This window comes from Carcharhinus amblyrhynchos, chromosome 4 (assembly GCF_965287045.1).
Source record: "Carcharhinus amblyrhynchos chromosome 4, sCarAmb.v2.hapA, whole genome shotgun sequence".
In the NCBI taxonomy this organism is placed as follows: domain Eukaryota; kingdom Metazoa; phylum Chordata; class Chondrichthyes; order Carcharhiniformes; family Carcharhinidae; genus Carcharhinus; species Carcharhinus amblyrhynchos.
Genome location: NC_137327.1, coordinates 96,802,942 through 96,818,768, shown reverse-complemented (window position 1 = coordinate 96,818,768; position 15,827 = coordinate 96,802,942). Strand labels below are relative to the sequence as shown.

Sequence of the window (15,827 nt, the reverse complement as noted above, 5' to 3'; positions counted from 1 at the left end):
TTTAAAGATTGCTGTTTCGGTACCACTTTCAGAAGATTGTTACTTTTATTCCTCCGGCTGTTCCTTCTCCCTGTTCATTTTTTTTAGTGATGTAAAGATGCCGGCGTTGGACTGGGGTAAACGCAATAAGAAGTCTTTAAGCTGGTGTTGTGAGACTTCTTAACCATTTGTTTTAAAGCCGAAAGAGTAATTCTCTCAGGAGATACCTCGTACCTCGGATGTGACAGGTTTCTTATTCTAGTTCGTTATAAAATAGATGTCAACGTTTTATATTTAAAAACATCATTTCATTTCACTCATGGTTCTAGAAGGATTAAAAAATATCCGGTATGAAACAGCTTTTTTTGTGAAAGCCAGCCCCTGTTGGAAGTTTCCTGCTCGATTTGCATATCCAATAGGCGTGTTGGGTGACTCAGAGGAGGAGATGAAAGAGTTGATATAAAGAGCAGCCAGGCTTCTGCAGGCTGAAGCAGGAATCGAGGTGTAGGCTGCAGTACAGAGATTAAACAGGCTCGTCTCTGAGATATTGAAGCATCTGATCACATTTCACAGAGTTCAGATCAGGCAGCAACTTTTCAATACATTTTTAAACTCCCAAGAGTTTGAGATGCCGCAAGCGCATGAAGTAAGCGAGACGCTGCACTATTCTGTGGGGATCCTGGCTATATGTGCAGGTAAATGCTGAAAATCCACGGCTCCCGTTAACCTATGAAAATGTTTTCTTCCAAAATTTGAAATAAAATCTCCTTCTTTATTTCCCTGTTTTTGTGTGTGCCAGGTGCGCTGTTGCTGACTGTGAGTCACTACAGCACAGTCCCGCTGATTCCCAACTCGGCTCTCGGGGTTTTGCTCCTTATCGTGGCGGCTCTCCTGTGCTACACAGGTAAGTAACGATGTACTGCCATCATAAAGTTAGTTAGTAGCATTCTAGTCTGTTGGATTACAATGTAAACTCCTCGCTGCTTTGTGTTCAGCACATTCTCCAGTGGGTACGCTCCCCAATATCAAACACAATGATTGCAATCTGAGAGAATTTCACCCAAAGCAGTCCCACCAGACTATAAGACATAAGTGCCGAATTAAGACATTTACTTTGATCATCTATTTTTTACCCCAAATTTTCCCTCTTAAAGTGCCAATTTCTGATGGGATTCAACTCTGGGGAAACCCGGAATCAATTGTTTCCAATCGACAGGAGCCAGCCAGTCAGCGGTCACTATCCGCTGTTTTCACCTGGTCCCAGAGTATGGTTGGCAGCTGTTCCAGTTTAATTCCTTCTTCTCTCTCTTTTGGCCCTCATTCACTCTGTCTCCTTCATATGCAAATCTAAACAATGTAAACTGACTATTGACCAAACAGACATCAAATCCAACCAGAAGTCTCACCCAAAATCTACACATAGCATTTGTATGTAGAGGTCACTGAATATTGAGCAGGAGCAATGGTTATTTCCTTCTCCCTGGCGCTAGGATATATCCACACTGCCCCAGCTTCAACTCTAGGTTAAATCAGCCAACTTTGCAACACAACAGAATTAAAAGGCAAACAGTTCAACCAAACAACTGTGGGGCCCATTCCTGCTCCACTGAAATGATTCCTTCCTATCTTCTCTTTATTCCCCCTTTGTCCAGTTTTTTTCCCATACACATTCCTGATTCCTCTTCATTTCATCATTTCAACAATTTCCAGTTCCCTAACTCTAATGGCCTCCCCATCACTCTGGATGTCCAATCCCCCAACACCTCCATCCTCACCAAAGTCTAGGAATCTCTGCTTCTCACCTGAACAATCCCCATCCACCACCACCCTCTTAAGTTTAGTTATTAGTGTCAAAAGTAGTTTTACATTAACAGTGCAATTAAGTTACTGTGAAAATCCCCTAGTCGCCACAATCCAGCACCTATTTAGGTTACACCGAAGAAGAATGTAGCATGGCCAATTCACCTAACCAGTAAATCTTTCGGACTGTGGAAGGAAACCAGAGCACCTGGGGGAAACCCACGCAGACATGGGGATATCATGTAGACTCAGCACAGACAGTGACCCAAGCTGGGAATCAAATCCAGGTCCCAGGCATTGTGATGCAGCAGTGCTAACCACTGCCCCACCACACCACCTGGTTGAATGTATTCTCCCATTGAACAATTTCTCCTCTGAGTAAAAGGTGTGGGATACTCTGTTCCAGTTCCCTATCACCCCCAATACCTCATCCCCTTGCTATACAATCACAGAAGGTGTAATCTTTTGCCTCCTGCCTCCTCACTCTCCAAGGCCCCAGGCACTCATTCCTTGTGAAATAGTGATTTACTTGCACATCTTTCTATCTGTCTACTGTATTTCCTGCTCACAATGTGGTCTCATCTAAGCACAAACTGGGTGATGGCTTTGTAGAGTACCTTCATTCAGTCCCCAAGCATGACCCAACCTTCCAGCCACTTGCCATTTCAGAGTGATATTGGACTCAAAATATTAACTCGGTTTCTCTCCTGACAGATGCTGAGTTTTTCCAGCATTTTCTCTTTTTATTTTAGACCAACATTGGAGCTGGTTACATTTCTGGTCGATATGATTCATTGCCACTGCATAAGTTGCTGCATTCCCCTATTCAACCACCAGGTGACTACAGCTGATACATTCGGATAATCATCAACATGAGTTTACAATTCAATTAAGCCATTGTGAAAGCTAGCATGATGCTACTGAAAACTCACTGATTCTCATATTGATGGAAAATGGGCATGGCATCTCTTGAACCTTTTAATTCACTTCATTAAGAACACATTCTGGGATGATACATTCAACTGAGGCTCCCACCTGCCCACTCCAATGGATATTAGTTTGAAGAAGGGCAGATAGATTCTCCCCCATGCTCTGATCTGCATTTATCCTTCAAACGTTACTGTTAAAACAGATTCCATAGTCATTATCACATTGCTGTTTGTAGGACCTTGCTATGTGCAAATTGGCCACCACATAGTACACACAGGGTTATCTCGTGTAAATCGACCTAAGACAAACTTTAAAATGTATAAGAAATGAAATGTTTGGTAAAATACAAAACTAATATATATCCCTAAAAGACAACTCCTGGAGTTAAGAAATTAAGGCAACAGGTAAGGTGAGAGATAGTATTCAACTCAAAAAATGTGAGAAAAAGTTCACGGAGGTGACCTTGCCTTTAAAATTCTAAGTGCCGAACGAGAATTAAAATGGGAGAGAATTGCACTGATTTTTTTGGGCAAGCTGCCAATCATACGGCACATAGAAGAAAAAAAGCGCAGATGTGATTCTCACCAGTAGGGTGGGACAGAGCTTAATCTCACCTGGAAAGTGGTTGCTGAGCTCTAGAGGTGCCATTGTGCAGGTAACCCAATCTCCCAGTGGACTGTATGCACACTGGGAGATCTCCTCCTGTCACCCCACACCCCCAGACGTCGCCAAATTTCCTGATCGCAGCCCTGGACATCAGTGATCCCCACTACACCCCTGCATCCCTCCCCAACCCCCTCGATTGCCATCCTGACCAATGCTGATCTCCAAAGCCCCCTCTTCAGATTACGCCCCACCTCCCACATGCAGCTCCCCCCCCCCACCCCCCATCATGACCCTACCTCCAACATGGGCCTGCCCCTTCATGCCCACCCCCTCAGGTCCCAACTCCTAGGCACTGCCCAGTGCCTGATGGACAGTGCCAAGGTGCCCAGTGGACAGTGCCCACAACCACCCAAGGTGCTTCAATGGCCTCCATTCCCACCAGTAAGTTCATTACATCTGGTCCCCGTTGCCATTGAGCACCTCAACAGATAAGAATTTAAGGGCAAGTGAGTCCAGGGGTGATAGTGCTTGGGACTCACTAATGATATTTAAATAAGGTAATGAAAATTGAACCTGATTTCTGAAGCTGATTTTGCTGGCAAAATAGGACTGGTAACATTGGAAGAGGTGAAAAACTGGGCGACCCTGATTTTTTTTGTCTCTTGCCCAATCTCACCAGCTCACTATCCTGATCGACCAGCGGGATAAGCCAGTAAGAGTGCCTCTATATCTTTCAGACTGAAAGGTATATAAAAAGAGACTAATACAAAAAAATGATGTATGATGGGAATATCAAAAAAAAAAGTTTTTGAAGGACATGAAAGCTAACAATAACCAACTGTGTTTAGAAATATTAAGAAACCTAGGTAAAGTGGAATAGGAGCTCATTAAAGACTTGTGTAGATGCCTGTGTGCATGTTAACTATAAAAGAACAAGTGGAGAGTAGGGATTAAGGTTAGCTCCATAGGCAAAAGCTGGGAAGTGTGGTTCCACAGGGAGTGGTTGTTGCTGTGACCACTGTCATTCATGCATTAATGATTTGGAATTGGTACAATTTCAGATTTGCAAATTACACTAAAATGAGAAGTGTTGTAAACAGAGGAAAAATGAACAGTGTGAAGTGGTGCATTTTGGTAGGAAGAATGAGGAGGTAACATGTTGCTTGGATAATAAGAGCCAGAGAAAAGGGATCAAGGGATTATAGATACAAAACTAACTCGAAAATAGTAATGCATATTAATAAGGCCAGTAAAAGTAATAAACCAGCAATAGGGTTGATTTTTTAGATTGAATGAACTGAAAAACAAAGATGTTATATTAACCTTGAGTGAACCTTGTTGAACTGCGCTTACTGTGCACAGTTCTGGCCTTCATATAATAAAAGGATATAGGGGCATTGGAGAAACTGAAAAAGATTCACAGGGATGATTCCAGCACTGAGAGGCTATAGGCATTCCAACAGGTTGGGGCTCTTTATTCAAGAATATAGACAGCTGAGGGTAACCTGATAGAGATCTTTAAGATCTCTAAGATAGAGTAGATGTGGAAAGGATGCGCGGGATATTCCATGTGCCCCCATCCCCCTCCCATGTCCCGTAGCGTGCTTTGCAATGGCAGAGGTGGCCCACTATGGGCCAGTGGTGGGATCCCCTTGTTTTGCCATTGTCAATGTTGTTTTCAATTGTTCACATTCTCCGCTGCTGGGGAACCCATGGCAGGAGGTCATTGTCAGTTAGACTGGAAGATCCCACCGGTGGGAGCAGCGGGAAAATCTGACCCGCTGTTTCCATTTGTTGGCAAATCCAAAACTAGATGTCATCAGGAGAAGATGTCCATAGATGCGCAGGCTAGGTTGAATGGCCATGCTAAATTGCCATCTCTCATCAGGGTGACTAGCAGGGTAAGTAAGTGTTGTGGGGATAGAGTCTGGGTGGGACTGTGGTCGGTGCAGACTCTATGAGCCAAACGGCTTCTTTCTGCACTGCAATAGGGAATTCAGGAATAGTTGAGACAAGTAGCATTGATGCATTTAAAGGAAAACTAGATAAGCACAGGAGGAGCATGAAATAGAAGGACAGGCGTGGATGAAGTGGGATGAAAGTCAGCTAGTGTAAAACATAAGTGCTGTGGCAAATGACCTGTCTGGGTACAATGTAACTCAATGAATTTGTATGTATATGTGTTGGATGCTTCTTCAATCTCCTTTACTTTTTCTTTTTTTCCCCTGCAGGCATAAGGAAGTTTTCAAGTCATGCTGCGCTTTTTGTGAACCTGTGCCTGACAGTATCAGCTCTCTGGTGTGGATCTGGTCTTATTCATATCTTGATTGGGGAGAAAGTAGTTCAAGGTGATGGGATCAGGAATGCTCTTGTGCCTGGCTACTCAGCTTTCACCTTGGGGTTCTTCATCATTGGACTGGTGGGGTTAATCCAAAAGGAAGCGATCCTTGCTGTGATTGCTTTTGCCATTTCTCTTGCTACTGCCCATGAAATTGCGAGTTTATATGATCAATCATTTGGGCGTTTTGCGGTAGCTTCAAATTATTTGATTGTATCCGCTATGGGGCTTTACTTTGGGCTGGGTCGTGTTTCTGTATTCTTAACTAAAGGAAAAATCATTTTCCCAGGGACTAGTCTGCCTAAAAATAATTCCTCTCTGACATCAGAAAGCATCGAAAATGACACAGTTGTTCTGGGGTACGTGACAAATATGCTATCTGCCAGTGTATTAGGATGCCAGGTTTTAGGTGTAACTTCCAATCTGTTTGTTGGCCAAGTCCCCTGGCTTTGGACAGCAGCTGTCTATCAAATTGTTGTTTGTGTTTTGTCTTATAGAGCCAATGACAGCCTTACTGCTACATTCTTTGGTTTTACTTCCATATTAAAATTTGCAGAAGGCTACGCTTTTCTTTACAAGCTTTGGCAAGATAACCAGCCCTTCTTCCCAGTTCCAGTCCCCATTGTTCTTGCTGTCCTTTTTTTTACTCTGGCTCTGTTTCTGACAACTAAAAGTCTTGTTGATGGAATTTATTTGCTTTTTTTTGTTTCCTATTGTGTTGCAGTGGCAGCTCACCCAAATGGCTTTTTTCATGGTGGCGCACAAGGCGTCAGTGTGGCCATATTTGTGGCATCTGCTTGCTTAGTGTTAGTTTCTCTTTTCAATAGTACTGGATCCTTTACTATTCCCACTGGAAAGGGGATCATAAAGGGTTTAATCATTAGAATGAATGCATTAACTCTGAAGTCAGACAATGATACCCACAGTCCTTATTTGGGATACTCCAGATATTCAGATGCTGAGATCCTAGCTCATGCCTGCAATGTTGTGGCTGCCTTTGCCATCACTGTATCAGTCAATACTTCTGCGCCTTTAGCCACTGTGGTCGTGCCCTGGATAGTCATTCCTGGGGGAGTCTTGCAGCTTCTTTGTGGTTCAATCTCTTTTTCTCGGGGTAAAACCCTGGAAAGTTGTGCTTTCATTCTGTATGGTCTAATATGGATAATCTGGGGTTTGATCAGATATGCTGGTCTTTATGGTTCCACTAGGGGGTTTGGTATTTCAGTAGGAATTATTTGCTTCCTGCTTTTTAATTGCTTTGTGGTGATAGGGACTTGCTTTCTTAATGCAGCATGGTTTGCTTTTTCTCTCAGCTTTCAATTAATTCTGATCAGCTTCCTATTGGATGCTGTTAATTCAAATCCTTTTGGATATGATATTGGAGTCAGCATCATTTTTGGTTTGGTTAGCTTTTACTGCTTTCTGGCCACCCTCTTTAACCAGAGCTTTGAGAGTCCCCAGTTGCCCTTAGGACATGCCTGGGTGAACCTGTGTGGTTTTGGACAGGGCAGCTCCAAATGCCCTCATTTGTCTTCAAGAAAAACCAGCTCAATCAGAAAAATTGCAGGTAAGGTTCAGATGAACACTTAAGAAAATGTTAAGTACAAACTCTGCCAACTCACTATTGTGTTCATATATGTAAGGATAGACAGAGAAACATGTTACTAAATTATTTTGTACATTGATATGCCTTAAATTTAATCTCTAAGGCAGGTGGTTATTCCTTGCAAGTACTCTTTACATAATTACTAGGCTGATAGTTTTAAATCTGCTCTGTCAGGTGTGTTTCCTGATGTATTGGAAATGGCTTGTGGAGTAATAATATAGAATCCCGACAATGCAGAAGGAGGCCATTCAGTGCATCAAGCCTGCAATGCCAACAATACCATCCAGACCTTGTAACCCCAAATATTTACCCTGCTAATCTAAGGCGCAATTCAGCATGGCCAATCAACCTAGCCCACACATCTTTGGAGTGTAGGAGGAGGACCCGGAGGAAACCCAAGCAGACACGGGGAGAACATACAAACTCCACAGTCATCCAAGACTGAAATTGAACCTGGGTCTCTGCACTGTGAGGCAGCGATGCTAACCACTGTGCCACCATGCTGCCCTAGGAGTGCAAAATTGTTTAGGAACATGATAAATTCCTTCCATAAAGTTACCCTGTTGGCTCTTGAACCTACTTATACAATCTATGTAATTGATTTAGACATAAACAGTAGAGAGGAGGGGTAGGAAGCGATGGCATAGGGTATTGTCACTGAACTAGTAATCCAGAGACTCAATGCAAGATCTGGGGACACGGATTCAAATCGCACCATGGCGGATGGTGAAATTTGAATTCAATAAAAATCCGGAATTAAAAATCTAATGATGATGACAGTGAACCCATTGTTCATTGTCATAAAAACCCATCTGATTCAGTAATATCCTTTAGGGAAGGAAATCTGACCCCCTTTCCTGATTTGGCCTCCATGTAACTCCAGATTCATGGAAACAAGGTTGACTCTCACATGGAGGGCAGTTTGGAATGGCTAATAAATGCTGGTCCCACCAGGGTTGCCCACATAAAACAAATACATTTTAAGTTTGCTAATGATGCAATATTAAGTCTTGGCAAACAGTAAGAAAGGTGACAGAAAAACGCAAACAGATTAGAAACATTGGCTCAGCATTATCATGAGAAGAATGAAGGGGAGTGTTAGGATTTTCTTTTCCATTGTTCCCATACATTTAAATGATAATACATATCCAAAAAGGCAAGACATAAAACAATATGAGGAAAGCATATATGATTAGACTAGTAGCTCCAGTATGACAGTATGCATTGGCCTGGGTTTGATGGGCCAATACCTTCTCCTGTATTGTAATCTCTGATTCTTTCCATCAATATTTTATCTGATTTCCATTCATTCTTAGCTTCCCATTGTTTCACTAGTACTTCCTGGTATTTAGTATCTTTCATCTGGCGATCAATTAGTCAGAATTCCCACAAAGCCTTACAGTTTCCTACTCCAAAACAAAAATCTTTGGCTGAAGTGTTTTTGATGCTTTTTTCCCCAGATTTATGAAATAAAGAAAACACTTCAGAACTCTTTCTTTTCTGCAGAGATTATGAAAAATGGAGGCACGTGTGGTATTCCAACAGACACTGTGTATGTGCTGGTGGCAGCCTGCAATCGCCCTGACGCTGTGGAAAAGGCTTACAAGTATGATCTTTTTCCATTCTGTTTTCTTTTAAGTAGTACCTTCAGAAAAGGGTCATCACAGTAATAAACCTGACAAGACACCTTTAGTACATCCGGACACAGAAAACAGCAGAGTGTGGGATGATTTGCTTCTGTTAATAAAAAACTGAGATTTAAAGCATCAAAATTCAACTGGAGAAAATATAGTATAATTTTGTCCAATTCGTTGCCAAACTGACATGATAACATTGCAGTAAATCTCATTTCAACGTCATTAGGTCAACATTGACTGGTCCTAAAATTAGAATATGGAATACCAAGTCTTTGCATGAGTAGATCTCACCATATTCATGAATTTTCAATTTATTTGTCATGGGGTGTTACAAAGAACAACATCCCTCAGATTAAAAAGCTCCAGTAAGAAGTCCAGAACCACTTCCTTGATTACTTTTTATTAAATAAATAGTGATATACATGGGGATTCAAAGATAATCAAGTCAATTTCCTCTTTTATTTCTAACCTGTCTTAAATGGCACATCCTCGCACCCACTCCCTGTGTCCCCAACTCCACCCCCCAATACAAATAGCTGCATCATAGTGATCTTTTCAGACTTATAAGAATGGAACCAACAGGCACAAACAAAGTGAAAGATTTTATTTATTTTTTTATTTGCACAGTACAAAGAAACAGGCCAAAGAGAGGCCAATGTCTCTCTGGATATCTAATATAGCACAACTAGAACCAGCAAAACATCTGATAAACCCTCTACTCTGGGACTTCATGCAGAAAGTTTGGCCTTCATCCATCAGCCTTGTCATCCCCAGAGGTAAGACCCTTTGTTACATTCCATATTCTCCCTTCATGATTTATTTGTTCTCCTCACTGAATCTGTCAAGTGTCATTTTCCAGTTCAATTGGCATTTGGGCAATCTGTACTCTCGCAGTGTGCTCTTCAGCCAGCTTTCTGGAGATCTGAAAATGCAGCCTGGGGGGACTCGCTCACTGCTTTTACTTCCTGAGTTTGGCGAAGTGCCTCACCTCGATTGAAAAGTTCACTGTTTGTCAAGATTAGAACAGAACTATTCTGTATGTGTGACAGACTCAAATCTTTTTGTTAGAATTCATGTCCCAGTATGTCAATACTCCTTGTTGCATTACAAAGTTTAAATCACAGTTAAATAAATGTGAGAAAATAACTTTAACTTTATCATTGAAAGGTGAATGGTTGAACTTATTTGGACTGGATTATGCAGATAAATACATTGGAACTCCTCAGAGCATTGCCATTCGAATTCCAGACTGCACTGTTACTACACATCTCATTGATCAGGTGAAATACTTAATTCTCCAAATAGCTGCCATGCTGTTGAGTATATGAGCTATTTTCTTGAATTGTTGTGTCTTAATTCAATGGCAACTTTTATAGAACCTTTGTATGTTTCAATGAGAAAGGTCAACAAGGTAAATTTACTATGACGTAAAAATGTCTTATTTTAAAGTCTATCACATGTAAAAAGGAAATACTAGACACCTCTCAGTGAATTATACACAAATTAATGGATAGCAGATTGTGATTATTAAATAGTTGGAAATACCATGGGCCCGATTTTACCATCAAGTTGCACCCATTTTCAGGCGTGAAAACTTGGTGACAGCGGGTGTGAGTCCATTAGCACGATCCATGCCTGCCTCCAGGCGTTCCACCTTTACCAAGGCCCGAAAATGGCTGCGGTCAGGACTGTCCCCAAAAAGGTGTGAAGACTATTTAAATGGATTTGCATGCATTTAAATTGACTTAATGGGCTGCATGCCCAACCAAACTGGCATTTCCCCCTTTACCACCATGTTCGCCCATCTGGAATCAGTGCAAAACAGACATGCTCCACAAAAATCTGATTCGGGCATTCCAGTTAATGAGAAGGTAGAGACCTGGAGTCCGATGCCTCTCTGCTTGAGATCGGTGGGGGAAGGGGGTGCAGGAATGTTGGGGGGGGGGAGGTGGTTCTGCTGCCACTCTGCCTGAGATCAGTGGAGGGGAAGGGGGTCCACTGCCCCACTGCCACTCTGACTGAAAACAGTGGGGGGTAGGGGGGGTCTGCTACCGCTCTGCCTGAAATCAGCAGAGAGGAAGGGGAGTCAACTACCACTTGCCTGAAATCAGTAGTGGGGGTTGCGGGGGGGGAGGGTCAGCTGCCACTCAGCCTGAGATCAATGGGGGGGTAAGGGGGGGGGGGGTCCGCTGACATTCTGCCTGAGATCAATGAGGGGGAAGGGGAGGGGCCCGCAATCAATCTGGGTGGCAGGGGCATGGGGGTATAAGAGGGTTAGCAATGTTGGGGACGGTGGAGCTATGTGTGGGGGGGTGGGAGGGGGTGCAGGGGGAGGCATTATCTAGCCCAGAGGGATTTGGCAGGGGAGTTGCATTCTATTAATTTTTTTTCTGCACATGCGTAGTTGGAGGCGCTGATCGGAACTGCAGGTTTTGGCCGTGTTAAGCCCCACCCACAGGCTTGAGCAGCACAATTCAGAATCGCTGATATTTTTGCAGGCAGAGTACATATAGGGGCCCTGAGAATAAGTCTGAAAATCGGATCTGAAACACTCCCAGTTTCAAGTCCATCTAGCACTTAGAATCAAAATGATAAAATAGGGCCCAATGATTCATCCAGTGCTCTGCTAGTTGAAGTTTACGTTAAATCTTTAAATCCAATTGCTAAATGAGGAGGATTTCCACCTAAGTGCTGTTTTGTTTATTATTCTGAATGGGATAGTGAAGGAGACTGCATTGAAAAAACAAAAATAGGCTTCCACCCTTTGTGATTGTCAAGTCGGCCCATCTTGATAGCTTCCACTCTTGCTGGTAACAATCCCCTGCCCTCACCTAAATAGGAGAATGTGATATATTTAGGACCTAGATGAAATTTTGAGTTTCCATTTGGTCGAATATGCACTGTACCAGCCTTACATGTGAAAATGACCATAGAGAAGCCAAACTAGTATCCCTTAGAAACTACATTACTTAGAAAACAGGATGACTTTTTTTAACCAATTATTATGGGGCTTGGAGGAACATGAATTTAACCTGAATTTTAATTCAGGTCTTATCTAATTTTCACACTTCAGCAGCAGTTATTACTGAATTATCAGATGCAGAAAACCATTACTGATTTTCCTCTCACTTGTTCATTATTGAAGCCTTACTGACTCCTTGAGCTTGATTATACATTATTGAGGGTGAGCCTTCTGGTTCGCTGGCTCACCCTCTTTAGTGTTTCCTTTGATTAGTATGAGATGGGATTCTGCCCATCTCCAAGAGGAGGTCTTACCTCATTGAACTGCTGACAAGACAGCAGCAGCTCTGCATACCTGCAAAATCAACAGGAATGATGGCCACTGTGGTATTGCAGATAGGCCACAGAGATGGTCTCATAGTTAAACCTGCCAGATTGCACATTGAATACTGGCCTCTCCCACCTCCCATTAAATCAGAATAGCGGAACGAGGCTTTTAAGTGGACATGAATTGCCCACTTAATAGTCTCAATTTGGTCATTAGAGGACCACCCATCGAATGTCACCCCCACAATTTGTTTATTAATAGTGGGGCAGATGAGTAGCCAGCGGGCATGTCACCAATGTCACACTGCCCTAATTTATAAGTCTACCCACCTGCTTTCCCACTTATAAAATTCAGCCCTTTGGTTGAAATCTGTACAGAACAGGGATTGAACCTGGGCTGCCTTTCTCTGATGGATTAACTCATCTTTACCTGTACAAATTCAGGTGGGACCTATTGCAGTGACATCAGCAAACCCAACAGGAGAAGCAGACACCACTCACCACAATCAAGTCTACGCCAAACTTGGTGACAAGGTTGTTATTGTTTACAACTTATTCTTTGACAATTCTTTCAAAATAATTCCACAATGGTGCGTAATATTATAGCTGCTCACTCATGGACAATTTTTATCCCTGGTCCAGGTTGATGGTGTATTGTGTGATGGGCCTTCACCAGAGAATATTGCCTCTACAGTTGTGGACTGCACCAAGATAGAGTCAGGGTCACTGGGTTTCTTTAGAGTTGGTCTTGTGCCCAAATCACAGGTATGATTTGTGAATAATGTCCTAATGCTTTGATGTCACGCATTTGCTCAGAAATCTGCTTTTAAGCAGTTTGAAATAATGAAAGATTGAAGGTTTACAGATTTATTACTAATGAGGAAGACATTTGACTTCATCTCGCTTATAGTTCCAGAAAGGCTCTCAATTTATCCTCCTCCCTCATACTATCATATTGATTCTTAAATACTACCAGGATTTTCATTCTCACCATGTATCCACCACTCAGTGTGGAAAAACTTCCTGATACCTGTGCTACATTTGTTTCTTACAATACTGAATCTGTGTCCTATTCACACCATTTAGTTTAATGGAACCTTGCAGGTTTGTGTTCCATTTACTGTCTTAAGGTCACTCCCCAGACATTTCCTCTTAAGGTTGAAAAGCACAAGTTTTCTCCTCATAACCCATTTCCTTAGCATGAGAAGCAGTTTTGTGCTTCTTCTTTGTAGTCTGTCTATCCTTAGATTGTGTTTCTTGTGTCTGCAGAATTGAGCATAGTGTGTAAGGTGTGTGGACTAACCAAAGATTTCTGTCACTTTCATTCTTAACTATTTCAGTACTATTGGTGACATAAGTGTGTTGCCCTTTTTCTTTCCTGTATTCATTATTTTGTTCTTGGTTGTATTACGTTTTACCTCCCATTGTTCTATCTAGTTAGTTTATCCAATGTGCAATTTCAAAGCCAAGCTTGTGTTATTGAACTGTTGCAACTGCTTTTAAGTATGCAAATAAGGGAAGACCCCACTGGACATGAACACAAGTTTAGTAGGACTACTTGTTCCTGCAGCCCAATTTAATTGAAAGAATCGAGATCAAACGAATTTCTTCAACTGTTTGCACGGAGGGGATGGCCTGGTGGTATTACCACTAGACTATTAATCCAGAAACACAACTAATGTTCTGGTGACCTGGGTTCAAATCCCACGATGGCAGATGACAGAATTTGAATTCAATAAAAAAAATCTGGAATTAAGAAACTACTGAGAACCATCGCCAATTGTTGTAAAAACCCATCCAGTTCACTAATGCCCTTTGGGAAGGAAATCTGCCACCTGGATTGGCCTTCACATGACTCCAGAGTCACAGCAATGTGGCTGACTCTCAGCTGCTCTCTTGCAACTAGAGATGGGCAATAAATGCTGGCCAGCCAATGCCCGTGTCTCATGAATGAATAAAGAAATGCTTGCAACACTGCAATGCCAACAGGCAAGGATAATGGCTTCACAGTATGTGTATTCTTCAAAATATAATTGTCATTTTTTTTCTATTGGAACTCCTTTCTGTTGTTGGGGTGTCAAGTCCATGGATCCAAATGATGAGATCTGTGCCAGCAGGCTGCTGGGAAGACTGTCACATCCAAACCTAATACTCATATCCACACTGATTAGCAGTCAGTTGTGAGAAGCCTCGCTACATTTACTTGAAAGCCAGAAGTATTGACATCCATCTAGGCCCCAAGTGCCCATGGCCTCACAACTAAGATCGGTAACTCTAATAATCAAGTATCAAACCAGGAATATCTGGTGTATAGGGCGTGCTATCATATTTATTCATTAAACCATCACAGAAATATAGCAAAATATTCTGGGAATAAACATCTCTTTAGCCCTGAAGTTCAAATATTAGTGTTGAGTATCTGCTTACTAATTTTATGTACATTTTGACTGAAGGTCTTGCAGCTGTTTGAAGAAGTGCAGAAGAAACATCTCAAGGGTCATGATAATGGTGGATTCAATCAGGATCAAACAGAGCTGAATACATTTCAACATCCACCAGTGACAGATACATATGAAAACCCTGCCTTCATAAAAGAGGAAGAAGAAAACAAGTTGTAATGTACAGATATTACTGAAATAGTCCAATTTGTGTTTGACTTCAATATGACTTTATGAACTTCATCATCTGTGGAACAACCAGCCCACACGTTCCCTCTGAGTGTCTGAAGACATTAACAGAACCCGATATATTGCAGTGCTTTACTAAAGTGACCATTGTTAGAGTCTAGACAACAAGTGGACAGGTGTAACCCGACCTTGTTCTTATTTAACATCATCATACAGGAACATATTTCTTGTGTTGTTTTTGTAAGTATGAAGCAGTTTAACTATATGCAAAATGAATTATCCTTATGTCAGTGGATGTAATCACTGGATGATTGTGTTAAAGAAACACATTTGGAAAAATGCAATATTTATTGTACTTTGAGCACTTTGTAATAAATATGGATTTTTTATTATAACTGAATTATTGTATACTTTGACAATCAGTTACTGGATGAAGAAATTATTTAATTCCCAGGCTATAGCATTTATTGCTGAATCTTTACATTTTGATTTCCTTCGAGCCCTACAACGGCATGAAGGGTTAGTGCTCAGTGCCCTAATGGCTTCTTGGATATCATCAGTCAATCCTTGCATTTTTAAGAAAACACCCAGGCCCACTTAAGTTTTTTTTCCATCTTTCCATGAGGAAACCGTGTTACTCCTGACAAATGAGGCTCCAGTGATCTGTTTAATGCTTATCTAAGGACGTAAAATGCTTGTCGGATTCTTTTGAACACTTGGATCCATCTTATCGATATTGCATAATCTCAAGCATCTTTACTCATAAATCCATGTACAAATATCATTCTTTGTCAGTACTATCTTTGTTCCATCCTGATGGCATTTGTTTAGTTTCAGTCTTGTCACAGTTCAGCAAACTGAATTTTAAAAGACTGAGAAATAAACATATTTTACATCAGCACTATTTCCAACTTCTCAGATCATGCTGGTTGAATGTCAGGGCTAGCAATAATGTCTTTTTTTTCTTTAAATTGTCAAGTAACATGCAACTTAGTCACAGAATCACATCTTACAGC

The 15,827-nt window shown here is 41.7% G+C and overlaps 1 protein-coding gene across 1 annotated transcript; it reads left to right on the top strand.

Annotated features, from left to right (window-relative positions):
* The first annotated feature begins 495 nt into the window (after positions 1 to 495).
* On the top strand, positions 496 to 15,232 carry LOC145342228 (uncharacterized). The gene is made up of 9 exons (XM_080187605.1): positions 496 to 674; positions 779 to 883; positions 5,547 to 7,220; positions 8,766 to 8,865; positions 9,524 to 9,672; positions 10,064 to 10,176; positions 12,629 to 12,718; positions 12,827 to 12,949; positions 14,638 to 15,232. Exons 1-9 carry the CDS (start codon positions 608 to 610, stop codon positions 14,800 to 14,802), a joined length of 2,586 nt encoding a protein of 861 aa, XP_080043731.1. The 5' UTR covers positions 496 to 607; the 3' UTR covers positions 14,803 to 15,232.
* Positions 15,233 to 15,827: the final 595 nt, after the last annotated feature.